The sequence below is a fragment of the Poecilia reticulata genome, linkage group LG15 (assembly GCF_000633615.1).
Source record: "Poecilia reticulata strain Guanapo linkage group LG15, Guppy_female_1.0+MT, whole genome shotgun sequence".
Taxonomy (NCBI): Eukaryota; Metazoa; Chordata; class Actinopteri; order Cyprinodontiformes; family Poeciliidae; genus Poecilia; species Poecilia reticulata.
The window spans coordinates 10,102,847-10,127,799 of NC_024345.1; the positions used below are offsets into that span (position 1 = coordinate 10,102,847).

Below are 24,953 nucleotides of genomic sequence, written 5' to 3' on the forward strand. Positions count from 1 at the left end.
ATAAGGCTGTTGGTTGACAATTAACAGGCTTGTGAGTTTAGTTTAATAATAATAATTCAGAATTTTTTTAAATTATATTTGATTATATGCCTTTAAGACAATTTGGACAATTCCAGATGATGATGTAAAGGTTTTACAAGACCCTGATAGGTCACTTAACTACATCTGAGTTAAATGAAAAGACACGTCTGAATGAATTTTAAGGCAACACCTAAAAAAACCTGCTGTTTCCCTGTTCCCACTGTTGGCTCCAGTGGTCTTTGTTTGACAGTATTGGCAGGAAAGCGGATTGTGAGAAGGGAAGACATGTGGCAACAGTCAACGGGACTGAAACACGTGACGGCCATGTTGAGGGCTGTACACTTTACCCCCTGTTTCCATGTTTTGACGCCCTGAACAATCAATCAAATCAAACAAAATGTAAGGAACTGTGCACCTTCACAGACTCTGCTTCATCCATGGGAACGATTTCCAGAAGCGGGTTAATCTGTTCACACAATTATATGCAAGTATGGACATGATGGGAATGCGGAATCATCGCTGCGCTCAGGAAGGAGGCGGGGTCGGCGCCCCACAGATGAATGTGTTTTGTTGCGAAGTGTGCAAATCAACCACAGAACCAAACCAAAACGGAAAGAAATGTGAAAACTCTGGCTGAAGTTGGTAAGACAGTGTCATGTCAGTGAAACAAAAACTTTATCTGGCACGAGCTGAAAGGCCGTGCAGAGACGAAGAGGCCATCAAGTGCAACATAGAAAACTGGACTTACAAGTAAGAAACTGTACACTTTTGGATGCATGTTCTAACATCCAAGCCATAATAAACAGTAATACGTTTGAGGGAATGTAGGAGAACACCGTACTAACTGTGAGGCAAGGGGGAGGCAGCATCATGCTGTGTCTGTTTTTGCTACAAGAGGAACCGGTGCACTTCAGACAGCTTCTGGAATCTAAAGTTTGGGCACAAATGGGTCGTCCAAAGGTGCAGTGAGCCTAAGCATACCACCAAGATACGTACAAAACAGCCTTACAATGGAGTCCATCAGTCTTGATTTTTGTCTTAAAGAAAATTTGCAAGAAAAGTTGAAGAGATGTGTCAGCGGAGACGGTCTAACCTGATCAAATTACACCAGTTCTGTCAGAAAAGCTAAAAATACAGCAAACTACAGACAGAAACCTGTGGAATAAAACCCGGTATGTTTGTTGCAGGCCATGCAGTTTAAAATGTATACAAAAAATGCATGAAAACTAAATTGAATAACCTTAAAAAAAATCTCTAAGGAAAAAATTTGTTGGATTTAATGTCAAACAGTGAAAAGAAAAACTATATATTTTCCTATTCTGTGTAAATTTGACTATATCTGTGATGCAGACAAACATCCAGACTATCGAGAGAATCTGCCAGCAGAAAACTGATATTTATATTCACAACTGAATAAATAAGCTCTTGAAGATAAGATACCCTGGCTCTCATTTCTCTCTCATCTATGATACATTTTTTATTTAAAGCAACATGGCTGATATGATTCACGTACGGTTCACTTTCTCCTCAGTCTTTTTTCCTCTCCTCTTGTTCCCAGCCAACCAGTTAGTACGTCGCCTCATTACTGCTCCGCTGATCACACCTAACGCCACATATTTACACGCTTACACGGGTAATTGTGATTCACAAGGCAAACTTTGGTTGGCTCAGTCTGTACGACTGCCATGACAATGAACTAATTGCCTGAAAAACACAATTTCACATTCACCGGCAACCGTTACGGCTGAATTGTCTGATAATGTCAAGTGAGTCGTTTTATTAAGAGGCGCATAAATGTAATCATGCGGCAGGACGACGTGAATCTGAGTGCACGCGCATGTTAACATTAGTATGGGTTTTATGTCATTACTGCCTCGGCAAATGTAAATTCACTTCATTGACTGAAGCGAGCGCTCCGCTGAATCACAAATGTGCAAAATACAAACAAAATAGGCGGCTCCAGTTCCCCCCTGCCAGCTGCACACACATCAGGACACGCAGACTCATTTTTATATATCCCCATCTGAGGTCGGGATTAGCGCCATGAATAATGTATTTATGTAAATGCCTGTTGGGCATAACTATAAAGAATGAGAGTGATTGAAAAGGCATTTTGTTAGATTGAGTTACGGCTGCCTGTGACTTATGGATCTATTCAGATCAAGGAGTGAGTTGAACAGCACCAAGGCTGAAAATGAAAACAAAAAACAAGTCCTGTTTTTGTTTTGTTTTTTGTAAGCGAAGAGGTCAAAGGGTCGGCCTCCCTACACGTAAAAACCTGTTGGATAATCCGTTGAAGCTAAACGCTAAGTTTAGGGTGTTGGGATGGAAGTTGAGCAGTTTTACACAAACTCTGGGTCGGATACCGTGACCTGGTTTGTTGGGTTGGAAAAGAGACTGGAACAAGACTCACACTGGGTCTGCTTTATCAACCCAGTAACATTTACTCAGTTACATTTAGTTGAGTAACTTTTTGGGAAAATGTACTTTTTACTACATTGTACTTTATACTTGAGTAACTTTATCATGACATATTGCTACTCTTACTTGAGTCAAATTTCGGGATACCTTACCTAAACTTCTCACACCTGCAGTTTTTGTTAAAACCGACTAAGTTTTATAAGGAAAGAAATTGGTGTGGAAAAATGTTTCATTTGCCTGATTTTGTTATTGCATAAAAAATGGTGGTGGGGGGGAGGAAATTCTAGGATTTTTTTCCTAAGTCAGTTGTAATTTTCTCCAAATACAAAGTTTTTTTTGGAAAATACACCAGTAGTATTAGTTACTATTTAGGTTACGTGATTTTTTATTTTATTTTTTGTAGAGTCCTTTACAATAAAAGGAGGGATTGGATATTCCTGAGTTGATCGACATGCTCTGTGTCTGTCGGCCATATTGGATTTAACAAAAATTTTCTTGCACTTCCAGTGGATGGCCAGTAGTTGATTGTATGATGCACTGGTGTCCACTTCAGTGGTCTGTGTGTATTTATTACAAAAAAATCTGCGAGAAATGGCTTCTAGGTAGCTGTCCGCTGCAGTGACTGCTATGCATGAAAGGGTTAAAATCACATCATAATCCCAAATTAAAGATCCAGTTTTAGCAGTTCGTTGTACTGATCAAGTCCATTTTTAAGCAGCCTGCCACTTCAGAACAAAGACATAAATTAGGTGACCTTTAAAACTTTAAGCTAAGATTTAGAAATATGTTTCACAATGACTGCTGATTATTTTCAAGGCACAGAAAGCCGAGTACAGAAATAAAAAAAAAAGACCCACTTAACATTAAAAATTCATCTTATGTTATGAGGCCATTTAGCAGTTACTTGATGTTGCTATGGTGACAGAGTGGTATTTTGAGACAACTAATGACCAATGCAAAACCCACTCACTGTAAACTGCACTCAGGTTAAATGAGATTGCTCTCTGTGGTGTGTGTGTGTGTGTGTGTGTGTGTGTGTGTGTNTGTGTGTGTGTGTGTGTGTGTGTGTGTGTGCGTGTGTGTGTGTGTGTGATACATGGCTGAGAACTTAATCTCCACTCTGAGCTCTGCTGTTTTTATTCTGCTCAGGACAAATTAAAGTTGTTAATATCAATGTAAAACATCTGTGGGCTGTTTAGTGTACAGGGAATATGAGCCAAGCAACAGCCAGGGGCCAACGCTCTGCTCTATAATAGCCTTTTGTTTTGATTGCTAATGCAGAATTTATAACAGTTGTCAGGTTAAAGTAAAAAAAAAAAACAAAGAAAAAAAAAGGCCCAGAAAGAGAGAGAGAAGAGAATGAATCTGGTTTAAGAGTAACTCAATATGTTTCGCTCTAAATCCCCCTCAATATCTCTTTATTTTTCGGCTTACGTCAGAGATTCCACGCTGGGAAAGCTTTTTGAAGAGCTGTTCTGTTTTCAGAGGCGAGTCATATTTGTCCAATAACGGCCTGGACTGTTGCAGCTGTCAGGGCCGAGACAGAGGGAGTCATGTGTTACCCATTTAAGTACAATTTCTCCCATGCAGAATGCCTGACATGTGTGACTTTCCAGGATTCTTGGTTCAAACAGGATTTCTCTTTTTTAGCCATAGAGACAGAACCGAGACCGGATCTGTTCGGCTATTTAGCCACCTGTCTAGGACATGTGAAGAAAGCTGACTTCAAGGAAACAATTTACTCGTGTTTCTGGTTCAGCTGCAATCTAAGTAAGCTGATAAACTATTTCATTCTTTATGGCCCCGTTAGGAGCTCCGATTTAAATCGTAATAAAATACACAGCATAAATGCGGTGGGAGGGAAAATGATGCATAAAGCAAGCAAAGTGGCTGGTGTCGTTAATTAGACTGTTTCTAAGAGATTAGTTTTGCATGTGTCCAACGTTCACAACCTGTTAGACGTGGTGTGGAGCGCCACCTGCTGGCCTAAAAAGTGGGATAGACAAAACAGTGCCATTGCAAAAAAAAAAAAAAAAAGAAAGAAAGAAAAAATGTAGCTACTGGCATATGTTTTGGCATTATAACGAAAATACAAACTTTTAATTGAAAATATAGTGCTGCTATAATTTCACTGTGTCTTCACAGGCACAAAATATGTTCCGTGTTTTGATTTTAACTTCTTCAAACTTGTGCAGTGTGAAAGGACTGCTCTGCAGATGTTTTTGTTGGTGGATGAAAGTAATAAAATGGAAAGCATTTTATTACTCCTGCATCTATTTTCAATTTTATTGCACTTGGACGATGAATTAATATCATTAATACGCCACAGAACAAGCTCTTAGCATTTGATTCCTTGCCTCGTTATCGGCGATGCCATCCTTGTAATTTCCATCTGAGACAAAGGTCGTTAAGCAGAAGCCTTGCTGAGTGAGAGAACCGCATGGAGGGAACCTCTGCTGTGTGATCGGGGCTAAGAATCCGTTGGCCTTTTCTGTCATTTTCTCCTCCTCGCAGCCAAGAGCTGAATGTTGAACAGCAACCTCGCTCAGGCCCGGGGTGTGACGCAGGACAATCTTTTCTGCCCCAACCAAACAGAGGAGAGTTTGTCTCTGTTCACAGGCGCTCCTCTCAGTCTGTGACAAAATGAGCTGCTGAGCTCAACAGGGAACTCTCTTCAGTAAAATTTGTTTGATGTTTTTCCCCCCCTTTTTTTTTAAATAGTCGTAGCATTTTTTTTTTTTTTTTTGGTTTCCAGGAAGTTGTAGTTTCTTGCAAAAGACTGCAAGGCAGGCAGTATTTTTTTCTCTCCTAAAGTCTTCTTCCATCTGAAACGCTCTCTTCGGTTTCACGTCTATGCAATGCAGGCTGCAGTGCGATGACAAGCAGTTTGGAACAAAGACAGGAAAAAGTCTGTCTCCTTTCCAAGGTCACGCATTTTCCTGCTGTTTTTCCTCTCCGCCGTGCTGGATGGCCAGATTGATTTCCAGAAGACAAAAAATAAATAAATAAATCAGTATGCGGCCAACTAGAGCAAAATGATAGATGTGTGTGTTTTGTGTTTTTGTGAAAGAGGAGGGGTGTGTGTGTTTTAATTTTAGAAACCCAGTCAAGCTTGTCTCGCTGCCTTCTGCATGAATAAATAAAAATATGCTTATCAGTCTACATGGTGCATTTCATATCAGTAAAGATGGACTTTTTTCCCCCTCACATTACAAAAAAAAAATTACGTAGTTTCTTGGGATTTTGTTTTCTTACACGTGTACATTGTAAAACAAAAAGAGAATTGTAAATAGCTCCCAAATAAAGAAAACTAAAGTGTGATGTGCATATCAAGCCCCCCAAGGTGTTCCCAGGCCAGCCGAGAGACATCGTCCCTCCAGCGTGTCCTGGGTCTTCCTCTGGGCCTCCTCCTGGTGGGACGGGCCCAGTACTCCTCACCAGGGAGGGGTACTGAAGTTGGTCCTCTCGACGTGAAGGAGCAGCTACTCTGAGTCCCTCCCGGATGACCGAGCTCCCTGTGTTTAATTTTTTTATATAAAATAAAATCCCAGTGAAACACATTAAAGTTTGTTGAGTTAGTCAGCAGCTCATCTGTATGAGTTGTAAAAAAAAAATTATAATTGAAGGTATGAATACTTTTGCAAAGACTCGATCACTCTATCTTGTCAAACACCAATGTGAGAAGTAAGAAAATATTCAGAATTTTGTTAAAATCAGGATTTGAATTGATTTCATGTGCAACACACTAAGTAACGTTCTTTGCTTTATTTCATTTATTTGCCTCATTCTTAATCTTTACCGACATCCTGCAGAAACCTACAACTGGAGTTGAAACAAACCTTCCTGAACTGCAGAGGAAGCACAAACTGATCTAAATATGAACTCATTCTGGTGGGAGACAGAAAAAGCTGACACAGCAAAAAACAAACAAGCAAAAAACCCAGAAGAACTTAAAGATGAGTCAGTATCATTTGGTTTAGGCTGCAGTAATGTGAAACAATGCAATTATTTTGCCTGAATTTATAGTTGCAATACCGAACAGAAAAATTAACCCCAAAGTGGCTTCAGAAAGTATTCAAAGGTTATCGTAAGGGTTAGGGTCATCTTTATAGTTAAAATTGAATCTCAAACCTTCAGATAAAATTACTGCTTGTCTCAGTGACATACACAGAGAGGCATGTGGAGGTCATTTTGCCTGCACCTTTCCCTCCTTTTCAAAATAAAAACAACTCATAATTTGTCTACAGTCAGTCTTTGTTTCTGTACTCCTACCATATATTCAGACTTCCTTGCTTGGCTTAGAACAAGCATGGAAGTGACTTTGACTGACCGGTTGTTTTCCATGCTGCGTTTGTCCAACGAAAGTCCGTCAACGAGTCAAAGTGCATGTTGGTTCACGGCCAAAGTCAACTGAGATCGGCTCCGAGGCTGCAGGATTATGGTCCGACTTTTGTTTTTGTTCTGAACATAAAAATGTAGTGTATCACAGGACTCTGAAGCACACGAGATAGAGATTAACTGACCTAAAGCTGCTGACAAACACAAACTTAGCTTCAAGTTCATAGAGCCATAAGGAATGACTTTTGGTTCAGATGTAGTCCAATAGTAAGTAAATCTTTCTGTATAAGGCGCTGGCACAGCTGGACCAGTAAAACACTGAGACCCAGATGATCCCTCAGGCTGACAGCATTTGCAGCAGTTAATGAGGCTTCAGCAGAAAGGTATTCATGAAACCTGCTGCTAGTTTAGTACCAGAGACTAATATGATACATAATCACATTATGTGGGAGCCCTCACACACCCTACGGTTCCAACATCAGGGCAACATGAGACCTTTTGGCCTCACACTCAACGATGCAATCACTATCAGAGTCTGTAAATCTGGTAGTAATACTGCCAAATGTTACTGCTGGAGGCTCCGGTAACTGCCTGTAGCAAATCATTACATGCGTTCTCAACATTTTTACACGAAGCCCTCACCTACATCAACATCATGTTTTCAAGAAAACTTGGAGACATTGGAAATAGCAGAACAGCTGGAAGTTTGACTTTTTCTTGAAAGCTCCTAGTCGTATTTAGAAGAGGGAAAGTTGGGGCTTGTCACAAATCTTCTCATATAAAATTTAGAGATTAATGATGTAAAAAACCAACAACTGTTATTTAATATTCTGTATCTCATTAAACCAGTAATAAGACACAAACACTTTGCTATGCAAAGTGAACAAGCTGCTACAGTATTTGAAAGAACAAAACTCTGAGAAATATGTTGCTGCTAGCTTGCGTTGCTAATTGCGGTTAGCATGCCGTTAGCAAAATACTAAACGTTTTTTGAGTTTATGACACGAGTTCAGCTTGGTGTCATTCTCAGACACAAGTTCCGACTTTAGAGGTGAATGAAATGCAGCGTTATCTAGACTTTTCAGCTACATTTCTGACATAAAAAAACCTTTTTGCATATCAAAAACTGTTTTAGTCACCACAATTATTTCCAACTCCATAGATAATTTCTAAGTCTTTTGGACAACATTCTGGTCCCTCCTGTATTAACCATCTTGGTGTGCCTCCATATTCACCTGATCAATAGATTTCATGTATACCTTGGTGTAAGTCAAAGATAATAAAAGTGAATTTTAAACTCTATTAACATTTATGAGGAGCTTAACTTTTGTAATATGAAAAAAACCTACCTGACAGCATTACTGGTCTTTATATTGCCTTGTCCTTCTAAGTAATACAAAAGAAAACTCACTCATCAGTCAACATCGACTATAGACTTGTTGCCCTGACCTCCCACATCATGAACTCCTGTTAGCCTTCCTAAGTAATCAGACAAACAAATATCAGGGCCTCCAGTAGTTTGCTTACTACCACTGTGGAACTGGAGGTGAAGACGCAGTTATACTTCTGCTGCAACAAACCCATCTGGACAAAGCAGGCAGCACTGTGAGGATTCATGTTCTTTGATTCCTCCAGTGCATTTAACACAATTCAGCTTTGTTAGAAACTCCAGAAGACACAGGCGGAGGCCTCAATACGACTACCTGACAAACAGAGCACAGTTTGTGAGACCGAAGAACTATGTGTCTAATCAGCTGGTCAGCAGCGCAGGAGCACCTCAGGGTACCGCATTCGCACCATTTCTCTTTCGCTTTGTAGATTTGTGCTGACAGAAGTCAGCACAAATCTGACTTCTGTCATCTGCGGAAACACTCAGATGACTCTGCAGTGGTTAGTTGTACCAAGAATCCAGAAATGTGGCGGACTGCTTTGTGTTGAGGTGTGAGAACAATCGTGACACATGACACAACCATTTGTTCTTGAATGTGAACAAAACAAAGGAGGTGGTTGTTGATTTCAGGGGAAACAGGGTTATGTCAAACTCTGCTTCCATCCTGGGATGCATCTTCTAACAAAAATGAAAAATGTTCTCTCCGCCTCTTTTTTTTGTAGGAAAAATTACATTATTAATCAATGAACTATTAATGTTAAGATGCAGCAAAAAACAACTGCAACAGAATATTATCAAATGCAGTTAAACTTCTTTAAAAACAACAGAAAAACATTTTAAACCTGAAGGTGTAAATCAGCTCCAACATCTTCCCTCACCTACTTAAAGAGATGTTTTTCTTCAATTAATATAAAACTGCTGGATGAAAGGGTCACGACTATTAGTTTGTTTTACTTTTGGTGCCCGTCCTGCTGTGCCACCCTGGGTAAACAGCCATTTTAGCCATGAAATAAAAGAGCCACTAAGCTTGTCCAGCACTGCCTGGAGTGAAGTGAGGAAAAAACTAAACTAAACAAAACAAACAAAAAAGCAGTTTTCAGTCAGCTATTTTTTCTGACATGTTTTCCTGTTAAAAGAGACGGAGGATGATGCTCTCTGCTCAAAGAGTTTGCAACGGAGTCACAATGTGACCCATAAGTCACAGTGAGAAATGTTGTGAATGGGCTTTTTGAGACGTCATCACTCACCATCTATCTGAGCCGACCGCTTCCCAGAGCGGGGCGAGGGGGGCGGGTAGGGAGCAGGAGGAGGGTGCAAGGGGGAGAAGGCAGGCGGAGCAACAAGTTTGGGGACTTTGTTTGAACAAACCTCCCCTTCTTTTTTTTTTTACTTCTCTCGGTGTGGGGCACAGCTGCCAGCAGCGGGCTGAGATCTGCACTTTCCAGGAGCAGCGACTGCGCCATGAGTCCGTTCAGCTTTCTGAGTGCCATCATCACCAGAGCTTTGTTCATCCTGCTTTCACTGGTCGCGGTCTGGAGGGTGATATGGGTCAAAAAACATCCGTACTACTGGCTGCTGACGTTGCTCTTTCTGCCACTTGTTGTTGAAATGATAATAACACTGAGGAAGCGAAAAGGACTGGATTACAAATGGTAATTTCTTCTTCTTTTTTTTGTGCATGTTTCTTCATAAATTTATGATGTAAAGTTCACACTCTGAGCTATTTAAATGCATGCAGAACTGATCATGTTGCACATCAATAGTATTATAACGTGCAAATATGCAGTCTAATAATAATAATAATGTGCAGTCCTCCACCCCTTTGCATCCTGCTTGCCCCACTGCTGTAATTGTCCTGGGACAGTAGGGTCCGGGTGGGACAGGAAATCACACTCCTGAAACCAGCAATCATGGAGACATATTTGTTATCTGATTTAATTTCCTGTCATGCTGAGATGGGTAGAGTAATCAAAAAATAGTACTCAAGTATGAGTGGAAATACTTCAACATATTCTGTTACTCAAGTAAAAGTAAAAAGTAGCTGTCCAAGAAATTTCTCAAATTAGAGTTAACATGTATTTGGTAAAAAAGGGCTGTTGAAGCACTGACTAATCAAAACATCATTTAATATTTAAAAATTACATCAGACGAACCAAAATGAAATTGATTAGTAAAAATAACAATTTCAAAATGAGTCAAAAATAGATATTTTTTCTAAAACACTGTATTTCAGTATAAAACTTTAACAATAACATTGTATTTTGTTTTTGTTTTGTGCCTGGTGAATTTTTGGTTAAAACTACACTCGTTCTTCATTCAGTGAAGTTATTCACGGTCCTGAAATTTTACTCAAGTAAGAGTGCCTCATTATAAAATCACTCAGATGAAAGTTAGAAAGTATTGCATAGTAAAAATACTTCTAAAATTAATTCTTCCCCTGAAGAAGTTACTCAAGTAAATGTAACTTGAGTAAACGTATCTTGTTGCTATGCAACTTGGCTATTATGTTTCCCGAAGATTGAGTGCATGATAGTTATTTAGAAGGCACTACCTGATCAAAATTACCCTCTTTTCCTGTCTGCTTAAGTGGTCGGAAATGACTAAAAAATCATTGTATTGTCTTTCTTAAATTATTGAGCAAGTCATAAAAGAAACTGGTTGATGTGGGGTTATTTTTGAGTGAGTAATAAAAAAGGTAATCATTTTTGCGAGTTTGATATTAGGTGTTCTTAAAATAATGAGGAAAAAATAGAACTATAAACAGCAAGTTTTTGAACATTTTCTTCATTGTCCTTTTGATGTGCTGCTTCCCAGTCAGCTCATCTTGGATCTACATTTATCTCTAATAAAATACACACACACTTCATTTGCATTCATATTGAAACGCTTCAGTAGTTTGGAGCAGTACCGATAAACTGATTTTCCCTTTCTTGCAGGTTTTCTCCCACAATTTTTCTGTTTCTCATCAGTATCATTCCCTCTATCTGGATCATGGAGCTCCACCACCAGCAGAACAGAGAGCAGGACAGCAAGGTAGCTAAAGTCAGAAACCACAATGTTTCTGCACAGCTGTCAAAAAAGAAAAAAACATTATCCCTTTCTGTAATGAAAATCTTTTCAACCTTATTTTTATTCTACCTATTTTAAATCTAGTAGTGATTTTTTCCACATGAAATAGTTTTTCATGTGAAAAACTATTTCAGATGCGTGTTTCCAAAAAAATCTAGGCAGATGTGCAGGAGATGGCTGCAAGACATCTTTCCCTTCCGGCAATGTCTGATGCCTCTTTCCTCTTTTGCAGTGCAATTATGAGTCTTTTGAACAAATTTGGCAACCAAAGAATGAATCATCAGAAAACAGCACAATAAGCGATAGTTTGAAGGTAAGATAACTAATAGTTCATACATTTTTTCTGAGGTACTAGATTTCCTAAATAAATATTAAAAATCCATCAGTGAAGTGTGGTTTTTAAGATGGGTAATATGACTCTCAGAACTATGTTTTTATTCCTCATTTAGATTTTTAATAAGTGAAAAATATGAATCATAAAAAACTGTCCGCCTGTTTCCAAGAGATGTGGGGCGCGTGTCATTATATACAAGGAAATAACAATAAAAATAAAATAGTAGCATATTTACTGGGGTTTTTTTGTGCAACCACCTTATATATAAACAATTACGAAATGCACAATTTATTACTGGTCAAAAAATATTCTGCATTAATAACAGATTTTCTTAAGCAAAGTGAGGTCAGAACTTTTTTAAGTTTTGTTTTCTCAAAAACCCGGTAAAGATCTGATTTTATACCCAAACTAACGTGATTGGCAAAGGACGAACTTCGTTCCAGAATTGTTAGTACTGAGGTGGACAGAAGGACATTTTCGGGAAGTTAAACTTTAGAGATACGCATTTCCCTGAATGGCACAAGAATCAGCTGACATCATGTCTACTCTGTGAGGAAGTTTGTTTTTTGCAAACTCATTTTTCACTTGTAGTCAGTCGGTAACACTTACTGGAATCACAAACTCATATGAGATGGCTACAAAATGACTCATAGTTGGTACAAGACATCTCCAATGTGGCTCTAAAATTACCACTATAATTTGAAAGACCTGCAAGGTTAATGCAAATCAGAGGATGGTATGGAACATCCTCGAGAAGAGGAAGATAGAAGGATAGAAATTCAAGTAGGATCAGCGCAGAGCGTCCTGAATGTGGCTATAACACTGGCTTCTAAAAAAGTTAATATAGTTTTCTCTTTCCCCACAACCTACAGGACCCAGTCATTGTTAACATCTTGATACCAGATGTTGTGATGTGTCAGAACTTTCCAGGCAGTAAAACAGGGAGGAACAATAATTGGCAAGTGTTCAAAATGCTATGGCAGATTAGTTTTCAATTCCTCAGAATGATATATAAAATCACACACATACCCAGAATTACTTTCCAAGAAGACAGAAGAAAAAGACGCACACTGGAGGTTGTATTGGGTTTTCCTCTAGTGGCGATTTTCAATCTTTAACATGTTATACTGCTCCGTTAACGTTAAAGGTATTTTTTTTTTCTTATTTGTAAAATAAGCTCCTACTGCTTCATATCCTAAATCTAAAATATCAGTAGGAACAAGTCCTGAGAACAAAGTTCAGAAATGATAAACGTGTGAACAAAATGTACCGAACAAGAATTCAATGAGAAAGCTGAACAGCGAACTGAAATAATTGAAACACTTAATTCAAAAATGCATAAAAAAATAACCACATGATAAAGCAAATATTTGAAAGGGATCATAGGACTCTAAAACTTGTGGACCCTTTAAGTTAAAAAAGGCTAGTTTTGGTGGATTGTTTTATCACAGAAATAGTACTAAAATCACATTTAGTCACATTTTTAGTGTGACTTTCTAGAAATGCAACGTTAATGAATTATTACTCATTAGAACTACAGCTAAAACAGGAGTTTAGGGACAATAAACTGAACCAAACTCAGAACAACATGTAGACTAGGTCATAGAAAAGGGACAACAGAGTTCACAACTTTTCATACAAATGCACATATTACCTTGACAGAGATGGTGTTTTAGTACCACAAAGCAACTAAACCTGACCACTAAGTTAACCCAGAGTACAGCTATGTCATGTTAATGTTAAAAGATCATTTTACAATCTGTAAATCAGAAGGTATTGGTCTACCTCTTCATCTTAGAAGCACAGCAAACAGGAAGCTTGGCTCACAACGCTCTGAGTCCTACTAAGACGGCAGCAGCTTCCACTAACATCCAAAAACAAATTCAGCTTTGAGAAGTCAAATATTGTTAAAAATCAAATTGTCTTCTTTTTAAACTGCTCACACTGCTCAGTGAAGGTCCTCTTGTTTGAACTGTTCTCATGTGATGTGTGTCTCAAGATGCGTTTCGAGCTTTCACAGAGAGTTTCTCAATGTGCCTCTCTTTCCCAGAGACTTCGTGACGTGTTGTCAAATTTCTGCCAGGACAGCTGGATCCTTGCTCTTCATCAGATTCTGCTCATCCTTCTCATCATAGGGAAGTGGCTTCTCCCTTTAGGAGGCGGGATCACAAGAGATCAGCTGTCTCAGCTTCTGCTCATTTTTGTTGGCACGGCGGCCGACATCCTCGAGTTTAACAGTGAGACGCTGGACGATGTAAAGTGGGTGTTGTTTTTTTTTTTTTTAAAGAAAATAAAAACCCAAAAGGAAACATTTCAATCCATGCATATTACAGCAAAAGTTTGGGTTCCTGTTTAAATTATATTTAAAGTGATCTAAATATCCATTGTGTTTTGCAGAGAGAGCAGTCGTGAGCTGGTCTACGTCATTTTAGGTGTCTGGACTTGGAGCATGCTGCAGTTCCCCTGTCATCTGTGTGGTCAGTGTCTACTTGGCTTTCTTTTTTTTTATCTTTACGTCCATGCTTATTGAGCGGTTACATCAACTTCCAAACAAACGTTTTTAGAGAAAACATGGCATCCAAGCTCGGCCTCGGAGCAAAACGGAGAAGGAGATATGATCTTATCTCTGCCTCTGTCAAATTATAAAGTCATGTAACCATGATGGCTCTTTCAGGCAGACACGTTGAGACCTGAACCGCTGCAGACAGATCAGATCAGAAAAAAGAGCACTGAAGGCGTTTAAGTGTTTACCGATTATCTTCTGAGCAGGAAACCGTCTGAGTTTTTCAGATCTCCACTTTGCCGATAAGCCGAGGCAGCAGCTGTAGAGAAAAGCATGACTACAAGTTTTATCATTTTTGTCCAAACTTGTTACAGCCAGAAACATGTGAGTGAACAAAACAGAAATCCAAACAGGAACAAGTTTATTCAGGAACAGTTTGTTTCTGGAGAAACCCACATTAACGGTCAAGTTGATCTATTACGCGCCATTATAGTGTGGAAATATCTGTCATTACCCTTTTAATGCTAAAATATTAGAGCTATTAGTGACTTTACTCTTGTAGCAAGAACACACAGAACTTAACAGATGTCTTCCGCTAATGTGTGTTTTTAGGTCTGCTTATCTTAGTTTGTCTTTTTATGGCTTAAATTCCCTATAAATGCACAAAAGTGTTGACTTACAAAACCCATTTCTCTAAAACATTGTCAGAGAAATACTCTCCACAAAATCTCGGCTTCACAGCTTTTTTGTGTTCAGTCATCATGGGCGGACAGTTCGTCCTAGGACTCTGTCAAAACTTTTTTTCTTGCTTTCAACAATTACGGCTATTCCTCACATTTTTTTGAAAGCTGAGGTTGACCACGGCGATGTAGGTTGTCATTTGAAAATTACGGCTTTAGCTGCCAAAGAAACCCCAGCAGTTTTAAAGTCAGAATTATCATTTTGTTTTTCAGAAGAATAAAATTGCTCCCAACGAAAACAACCGCTCCATTTGCACTGCCTGACTCAGAGCGGGAGACTACGCAAACTCTCAGAGCCACCCACAGCCAGAGCTAACAGATATTTATCGTTTTTACTTAATCACAATGTACAATTTAAAAGAAAAAACCTTAGAAAAAAGGAGTATTTTCCTCTCAACGCCAGCACTACACTGCTTCTCAAAGTTTCCTCACAATTACCTTCAACTTCTCAACGTGAGAAAGATTGAGAGGCTTTAGCTCAAATTCACTGGAAGTGAGCTGAGGACAGAAAGAGGATGTGAGCTAATGTATAGACAAATTATTGCTCTGTTTATACTTTTTTCCAGGAGAAATGTTACTAAATGACTACAAATGATCTAAGCAAAGGTGGAAATCCCCGGGAGAGCCTAACCCACAATTTGGAAAACTCTAGATTTGTTCCCTCAAATAAGTCATGAGAGGAACCTTCATATTTAAACAATATAAATGTGAAAAGGCAAAAGAAACAAACAACGAAAAAAATCAGCCATCCATTTAAAAAACAAATGAGGATGAATTTTTGTTAGAACAACGGTTTAGTCCAACAGTGAGGAGCTAGCTGCACAAACAAACAAAAAAACAACAACAACTCCAGTATGTAAATACCCAAAGCAAAAGACATGTAACACATTTTATTTCCTTCCACTTGTCAATAGCATGAAACGCATTAGGAATAAAAATCAGACCGCTGTTTGTTCATTTCATTGATTTGGCTGAGCTGCTTTGCTATGACTCGTGAAAGAAAATTAGCAAAACTGGCTGCAATGCTTTCATAGCTTTTTTACTGAAAGTAGCAGATAAATCATATTATTATATTTAGCCCTCAAACTAACTCTTACGTTAATGAGAAGAGTTTGAAATGGGTGGGACGAGCTAAATGTTGTGAGTAGCTGACGGCTCGGTGTGTGGGAGCCGAGAGCTGAGGAGATAGCAGAGCAGCTGAGAAAAAAGTAAAGTATGCCTTTATTTCTTACCATCTTCAGTGTACAGCCTATAAAATCATGACATAAAATCTGAATATTTTTCTAGGAAAACCATGGTGCTGTGAGTGTTAAGTTTACATTATGATACTTTGTTACTCCTATTAAAAAGCTAAAGTTAAGAGCATGGTGCATCCTAATGCACCATGCTTTAGGATTAGAGTAAAGCTCTGCTGTCTCAGGATAAATAATCTATCTGACAGGAACAACAATTATACAAAAAAATACTCTAATACTTCTGTGAAAAAAACTCCTTTGTTCTTTCTTTTCAGTTGTTTTCTTCTTCTCTTCGTCTGAGTAGATAGTGAATAAACCAACATACAGTATTTCCACTCAGAGTCCTACAGGATGAAAAGGGACGCCTGCTTGTTCACGAGCCGCTCGCTTTTACAGACACAGAGACTCAGGAACAAGTGGGAGGATTGTTGAGCTGTACAAGCAAGGCCTCACGTAGAAACTGATGGTGAACATCAGGCTCTCTTGTACAATTTAATGTTTAAAAGGAACCGGAAATGCCTGTAGCAGGCCAGTTCCCACAGGAACTTTAAACAACAGACACACACGCGCACACACGCACACACACGCGCACACACGCATTCACACGCCTACACACACACACAAATGTAAGAAAAAATAAATAAGGACCACTTGGTGGACAGTTCTGGGTCTGGGTTCAGAGAAAGGCACCTAAGATGAACTTTGATCTTAACTTCGCTAAAAGTACATCAACTGAAGATGTTTCTTTAGATTGAAAATCTAGCTCCTTAGATTTTAATACCATTTCAGGTATTAGGGAACCTATTTTTCATTTGGTCATGTGACGGTCAGAACTTAGACTATTAAATCAGAGAAACTCCCATAGAGATGTGGATTGAAGATCTTTTGAGTGGGTTCTTTGGCTCAACCTCATCATCCGTTTGGGTTTCTCTGGTTGGCCCAAGTACGCAACAGCAACCTTGTGTTTGTTGAATTGGTTGCTATTTCCGGTTTAGCACAATGCATTATTTTAACACATTCTTTCTTGAACAGTGGTGGGGCCCATGAACGGCGAGGCAGCCAATGAGAGCATCCAGGGAGACTCCCTCTGGTCCAATCGCAGCACCGACCTGTGGAGCATCGTGGAGATTCTGTTTATCCACGACGGCCCCTTCCTGGTGGTCCGGCTCATTGTCATGATACATTTTGGTACTTTTCACCAAATGCTTGTTTTCTTTGCCTTTAAAAACTTCCTGGTTGTCATCCTGAATGTGTACAGGCTGTACATTTTATACCATGACTTTAAGTTGTCCGTGCACAGCCCCGTGGGGGACAGCGCAGACTGAAGAGTCTCTGATGAGTCATTGCTGAGACGGGGTAAGAGACAAGGAAAATATCAGATGTCAGACCCAAGATGATGCAAAGATACAAAACGGGTAAAAAATTTCATGTGAAGCAGGAAAAGAAGTAAATGTATGCTTTCATGTTTCCGTTTTATACTTTATTTAAGGCTTAATTTCATCTCGATCCAAAAGAACAACAAGTTCAGAACAAAAACTCTGACCTCATTCATTTTGTAATCAAAGGACGTTGTTGTTTGGATGACTGATAATTGGTCATAACATTTCTTCTGGGCAATGAATCATAGACCTTTGGAGAGTTTATTTATTTCCCTTTGAGTGGTGCCACATTTATCAGAAAAACAAATTCTTGGGTCAAGCAGTCGAGTCTACCCATTAAAAACTGCCAGTATCCAAAAGCTTATTCTGCTCTTGACTGGTGTTTGTTGTTTATTATTGGACTAGATCACAAAAATACAAGGAATATTTGCAATTCAACAATGCATTTTTTTACATTGAAGAATTGCACACAACCACAACAATGGGTGCCATTCTGTTCTTTAACTAATTTAGTTTGGGATATCATTAAATGCTGTCCATTCCCAAACATGTGAGGTAGTCATGTCACCTGGGCCAAACTTTAAACTGGACTTACAGTGGCAGTAGCCCAGGGTCCCATTCTTTTTTTGGGGGGAGGCCTCAATTTCTTTTTTTATATGTTTTTTAATGAATGCATGTTTTGCAGATATTGTACTTAAAACATCATGAATTTTTTAGCAATTTATAATATGGAGCTCCTGGCCACTGACTTTTTAAACCTGTCATTATTGGTTTGTATAATCAGTTCATAGTGTTGACATGTTAATATGTGACGTCACGGGTTCAAGATCCCGCACCACAGGCAGCTCCATACCAGAGGGAAAGGTACTTCTTCACCTACTTCAAATCAGACAAAATTTGTGTCAAACGTTTGTGCTACATTTGTGCAGCAAAAATGACCTTTGTGCCACTTTTGCTTTGTAGATATTAATGAAAGTTTAAAGGTCAAAAGGTCAACCAGCCCCCCCACTTTCATAAAATCAAACAAAATTGGTGTCATTCTACTCGGTTACGTTTGTTCTGGTGTGTGCAGCAAAAATTTTCATTTGTGCCGCCATCATTCTAAAGATATTAAGAAAAATGTTTTCTAGGGGTCATCAGAGGTCAAACACTCCTCTGCCCTCGCTCACATTAAAATTTATTTTATTTTATTTTTATTTATTTTTTTATTTATTTGCACAAACTCAGCTTGGCTAAGTTCGTGCTTGTTTTGTACAACAAAATTTTTCCTTTGTGCTGCTTTGACTTTGAAGATATCAATGAAAGGTTAAACCTTCATTCACAAACCACCACAACTGTAGTCGAGTTGATTGACACCAAATTTATTTATTTTTGCAAATCTGAGCAGGGCCTGGGGAGTGTTTGAGCTCTGATGACCCCTAGCTAACATTTTTTTTTTTATATCTCAAGAATGACGGGGGCACAAACGAAGATTTTTGCTGCACAAATGTAGCACAAACCAATTTTGTCTGATTTGAAGAAGGTGGGGGGCCAACTTCACTCAGGTTGATAAATAAAAGAAAAAGGGACGCACTAATTGTCAACACTATGACAACTAGATAAAAAGATTAGTGAAGGAGAAGGTCGTAGGTCATTAAAGATAGCATGACTTTGAGAACCTGTGCAGTGGAATTCGGTGTGCTTCGATCCAGTAAAAAAAAAGCAACAACAAAAAAACAACTCTGACAGATGTGGAACAGCGATCACTTTTTAATAGTCACATTAATAATCGCAAAATAAAAATCGAAACCTGAAAATATAAAACTGTAACGGACTGCATGTTCTGTTCTTTTTGTGGGAAATGTTTGCATGTTTTTGGTCTTGAATCCCGGTACATTCGTGGCATTGTTATCAGTTGTCATGGCAACGAGTCTGTGTGTAGCTAAGCTGGCACGGAGGGAGAAAAAAACCAGTGTTCCTTAGTTGTTCTTCAATGGGTTTTCTACATTATTTGTCCCTTTGCTGAGGCAGACTGCACTAAACTAATAATACCTACATCTCCAGATTTCCTTTAGTTAACATATAGGATGTAAAAGAATAATCTTTTTGCCCTCATTGTGGGCATGCAAGAGATTTCCGGATGTAAACAATAACATTCAACATGTCTATAGAATTAGCTGTACATGCATTAGCAAAATATTTTTCCTTTAGGGAGTAGATCACCAAAATGGTTTCCAGCCCAGGGGCAAAGCATCCTTGTAAATCTGGAACGGCATGTCTCTTGTATACTTGTATAATATTACACTGATAAAAAAATGATTCTGCTCTATCTACTTAAAAAAATTAAGGCAACTATTTGCATAATTTCTTGATGTTGATCAAGCAAGATTCTTTGTTTAAAGTACTTACTTATTTCTTTACGTGAAAAAAAATCCAAATAAAGTTAACTTAATTTTGTCAGGTAGATTACGCAAAGCTAAACTTTGTAAAAGAAAAAAAAAGCTGTGGTTTGTAGGTTAGCAAAATAACAACAGCACTATTTTATTAACCTACATACATTAAGAAATCATGGTGTTATCATTCCATATTTTATTTTTTTATCACAGAATTCAGTTGTGCAAATGTTCAAATGGAGCAGAAATGGAGTAACATCTGGAAATGTCCTGAATGTTAAAGATGAACTTAATTTAACCAAATTTTTTTTAAGTGGACAGAGCAGGATATTTTTATCAGTGTACTTTATAATACCGCTGGCCCCCTGGTGCTTGGGAACTCTGATGGCTTGTGGGTAATATTTGGTGTTTTGAAATACCAAATGAAACCCAGTAAAGATAACAACATTGTTTTTTGTTGTGTGGATGAACTTAAAAAGATAGGCTCTTAGCACTTAAACAATTTATTTTCTGGAAAATATTACAATGTCTTGTATCTTGACCAAATATTTTTGACCTCAATGCTACATCTATTTGTGTAAAGATACTAACTTGAATTTTTATTGTTGATTTCACAGATTGAGATATGTTAAATTTACTTCACCACAGATTCATTTTTCTCAGTGTACTCAGTCTGTAAGTACATGTTAGCGTGGTGAAGTACGTTAATTACACAGCAGTGATTTTGTTCCCATAGTGACTGAAGTCAAACCATTGTTTCAGTCTTGAAAACAACAGTGCATGCCTTGCTGAAACGTTTTTGATAATGTGTACTTTTTGTTGAGTCATCACAGAGAGAGAGGTTTTAAAATTTTTAATAAATGTGTTGGCATATTTTTATTAACATTATTATATATTTTTTTAATCTTTGATCATTTTTCTATGTAGATAATTATGACGGCATCTAAAAAATACTATTCCAGCAATTTAATAAAAAAATTTGGCAAATACATATTTTATATTAATTCAGTACACACAGAGTGATCTATCTATCTATCTATCTATCTATCTATCTATCTATCTATCTATCTATCTATCTATCTATCTATCTATCTATCTATCTATCTATCTATCTATCNATCTATCTATCTATCTATCTATCTATCTATCTATCTATCTATCTATCTATCTATCTATCTATCTATCTATCTATCTATCTATCTATCTATCTATCCGAAGCTTTTATTTTGGTTCATTTTGATTAATATGGTTTACAGCTACTGTATACATCAAACAAAATTTCTTAGAAAAAGTGCCTAAAAATAATCATTTTTGAATGTAGATACATATTAAATAATGTAGAATATTTCAGTATGGAAATATTTAACTAGTTTCTTAATTCATGCTGTTAATATTTTACTTTTAACTTAACAGTGAATGAGACAAGCAAATTAACTTTGTCGCAAACATCGCATTGATATCAATTCCAACATATGAGAAACATATTATGTCAAATAATCAGTAAATCTGCTTCAGTTTTTTGGATTAAACATGAATCATGTAAAATTGAATAATATTGCCTTCATGGAAACGTTCAACTGAAGTTCTTCATCTGAGGAGAACTCACCAAGTGATCAGGTGAACTGTTAGATTTATCTACATTGAGCCATGAAGGGAATCTCAATGTGATGCTTACAGCTGGGTGGAGATTGTAGAAACTCTCAGTACTGAATGACAACCACTTTTTCTTTCCACTCAACTTTCCATTAATGTGAGCAGCTCTCTGAACAGGCAGCTTCTTTATCAGTTTTTCTATCTTCACCTTCTTGTGAAGTGCTAAAAAAAAAAAAGCCCAGCTGTCAGTCTCTCTCATGAGTATTTAGGCTCATCAGAACATTTCTGTTAAAAAATGTTTTCTTTTATTTTTTTGCTCAATTTACATAATCAGGTTTTTTAAAAAAGTGTTTTTTAATAATTAAAATGAACATAAATACATGCTTCAAGCATATCACTCTGTGTGTAGAATAGAATGACTTAGATAACAATGTCTGTACTGCTTAGCTTTAATTTTTACCATTAAGTGAAGCAACATCTTAGCAACATCTTAAACAAACCGACTAAAGTCGGTTTGTTTAAGAGTCATGTCTGGTGTTTTTTTTTAAAAATATATATTTTGGTGTTATTTTCTTCGTTGTAATTTTAATTAAGTATTTTCTAAGGGTTTATTTCATTATTTAACACAGGTCATTACATTCTCTTGAAGTATTATGTTAAACATTTCTGAATGTTTTAAGGCATTTGCTGCCATGTTTTACTCTAACATTCAACTTTACATGACTGTGAATGTAGACAAACTGAACGTAACCTTGAAGCATGTTTGTTGTAATCTCATGTTACTCCTGCATTTTTGAGGATAAGAATAAGTACTGTAAGCAGGTGCGCTAGAACCCGATGAGCAGCTTTGACTTAGACAGAAATAACCCTTAAACAAATGTATTAGCATATTTTTTTTTAAACCTGCACACATTTTTGATGTCTGTGCAGATTTTTTTAGCACTGTTGCTTTGCTTCAAGAAGGTCAAGGGTTTCCATTCCAGAATGGAGTTTGCATGTATGGGTTTTACCAAAAGTCCAAAAGTCTGAATTTGAAGTTATTTGGTCTCTTTGAATTAGAGAGTGAATAAAAGCATGAATCTGTTGGACTGGCGACCTGTCCAGGGTGGACGCCACCTCTCACCCCGTGCCAGCTGGAGATCGGCACCCTGTAAGGATAAGCCGTTATAAACAATGGATTGGTTTTTAAAAATATATGTTATCTGTAACATAATGCGCTATTTAAATCTATCAGTAACAAACTTGTCTTATGGTTTCTGTTTTAGTTAGTGCTCCACACGGTCTTGAGCTCCTAATAAAACCCATTCTGCTGAAACTCTGTGATGAGATTTGTTACTATTCTGTACATTTAAAGTTTTTTTTTTTGTAAAGCGATCTTGCTTCTTGTCCTTGGTGAACTGCGTAAATTGCACTTCCTTTGATTGTCACTAGATGTCCTCAGTTGCCTTTATCTGGTTTTATGATCTTCACGTCAGCCCTTCCTTTTTCTTTCTAGCGCTACTTGCACTGTTACTCTGCCATATCTTGCTGTGTTTCTTATCAGTTCTTTATTGTTACCCTCTTTACGCTTGCCTGACCTCGTTGTGTATTTTACTTTTTGTTGTTGTTGTTGTTGCTTTGTTTTATATTAGACCAGTCAGATTTTCTTTCTCTTTATCAAGGTTTTGTTTGTTGGGCATTTCATTTTTTGTAGCTTCCTCAGTTTTCTACACTATGTTGCCTGTTATCTCTCTGCTTTATATTTAGTCATCTGTTCTGGTCACATATCTATTAATCTGACCATGCACACTTAAATAAATGTCTTCTTTCTAAATAAATATGAGATCATTTGACCTTGCATTATTGCCATGCTGCTTTGTTATTGCACTGATTTAATTACTAAAACAGCAGTGAAGCAAAAACTGTTCCTTTTTTCTGCAGAGTCTTATTGTAGGTAAGCAGCTTATAAAAAACAGTAGTACTTGTTTCCACATGCACATTCTCCTTCAAGTCTGAAAACAGTTGTTTTGTTTTCATAGATACCAAACACAGACGCTTACAGGTAATTCTGCTTGTTCGAACGGTTAGGAAAACACAGAGGCAAAGTGAGCAGACAAAAAAAAATAGAGAAAATAGAATAGAGACGATAAATAAAAACATTCTACATTGTCCCTCGAAGGGGAAATTCAAGTTTACCAGCAGAGAAATACAACAGACAGACAGACGAAGGCAAGACAATTAACACAAAGGTAAAATAATAAATAAGAGCACACAGTAAGGGCAAATTTACAACATAAGATAGAAATACTGCACAATTTTTATTTTGATTTTTTTATACTCAGATCTAAATAAATATGCAACCGGGAAGGAAGTATAAACGAAGTATAACATCTACATGCAAACTACTTGTTTGTTGGGACTGTATTAGGTTAATTCATCAACTCTTTAGTCTTGAATGTAACCCATAATGGCTGATTGTTTCACAAAACAGTCAGAGAAATGGCCATAAGAATTTCCACATTAGAAGAAAGTATTATTTACAAGTATTTCCTTTACCAAGCTATTTACTGGTTGGAGTCGAGCATTCGTGATGCTTAATTTATTTCACTTTAACAACAATGGACATTTAAGTTATTATTTCCCTCACAATGTGCAATAAAGCTACAGGTTAGCTCCTCTTTTTGAATAGTTGCAAGCAGTCAGAGCAGCGTCAGTGCAACTTGTAAGAAATCTTAAAGAGGCAAATCCTGATTCACCACTCCAATTTAAATCTCTAGCAGAGTAAGAAAAAAACATACAAGCATTTGGTGTGTCTGTGGTTTTGTAGTTATGCAAACCAGCATAGCTTTTCTATCAAATACCAAGGACCACCTGTGAAATTACACATTACATATTCCATAATGTCCTAATCCTATAAAACTGGCTTCTCAAAAGTATTTCTGGTTTTATAGGAAGAAGCTGAGACTAGTTTTATCTGTATGTAGACCTTGTGCCCAAGATTTTCCCAGTAGATTTCAAATGATTTTCTTGTTGCATTATCCTTCCTCCATCCATAGTATTCAGTTTATTCAAGGCCAGGAGCCAGATCTCTCTCTCTCTGGGTCTGGAGAGAGAAATTGCTGTAAATGTGAGCCTAACCACTTTGAGACAAAACCTGGATTTCCTTCACTTGTTGGTTGTAATCCCTATCGCATGACCACTGGTGAGGATTAGACAGTAAATGGACCAGAAAATCTAAAACGCAGTTGCACTGTGACTCACCTTCCACTTCGTTTTACAATGTCTCATGAGTAAGAAACTACAACTCCTCAAGCAGAGGAGTTGTGAGAGACACACCCGTGACCAGTAGGGAGAAGTCCACGTTTTATTACCATCAGACTCAGACGAAGCTGACACAATGAGGACTCAGCAATTAAAAAGCTATGCTTATAATAGGGCTCTGTGTGTAATGATCTGGCATGTTGTTATAACCAGTGACAGGTGGGGTGAATAAAACCAATTATCTCTTTGTCATGACACTTGTTAGGAATGGGATACATCAGTCAGCAAATGTATTTTCTTCTTGAGCAGAAAAACATG

At 37.7% G+C, this 24,953-nt stretch overlaps 1 protein-coding gene across 1 annotated transcript; it reads left to right on the top strand.

The window, feature by feature from the left end:
* Positions 1-9,560: 9,560 nt before the first annotated feature.
* Positions 9,561-20,827, top strand: LOC103476677 (transmembrane protein 26). The gene is made up of 6 exons (XM_008429164.2): positions 9,561-9,822; positions 11,107-11,203; positions 11,472-11,552; positions 13,624-13,832; positions 13,971-14,050; positions 17,084-20,827. Exons 1-6 carry the CDS (start codon positions 9,632-9,634, stop codon positions 17,374-17,376), a joined length of 951 nt encoding a protein of 316 aa, XP_008427386.1. The 5' UTR covers positions 9,561-9,631; the 3' UTR covers positions 17,377-20,827.
* The last annotated feature ends 4,126 nt before the right edge of the window (positions 20,828-24,953 follow it).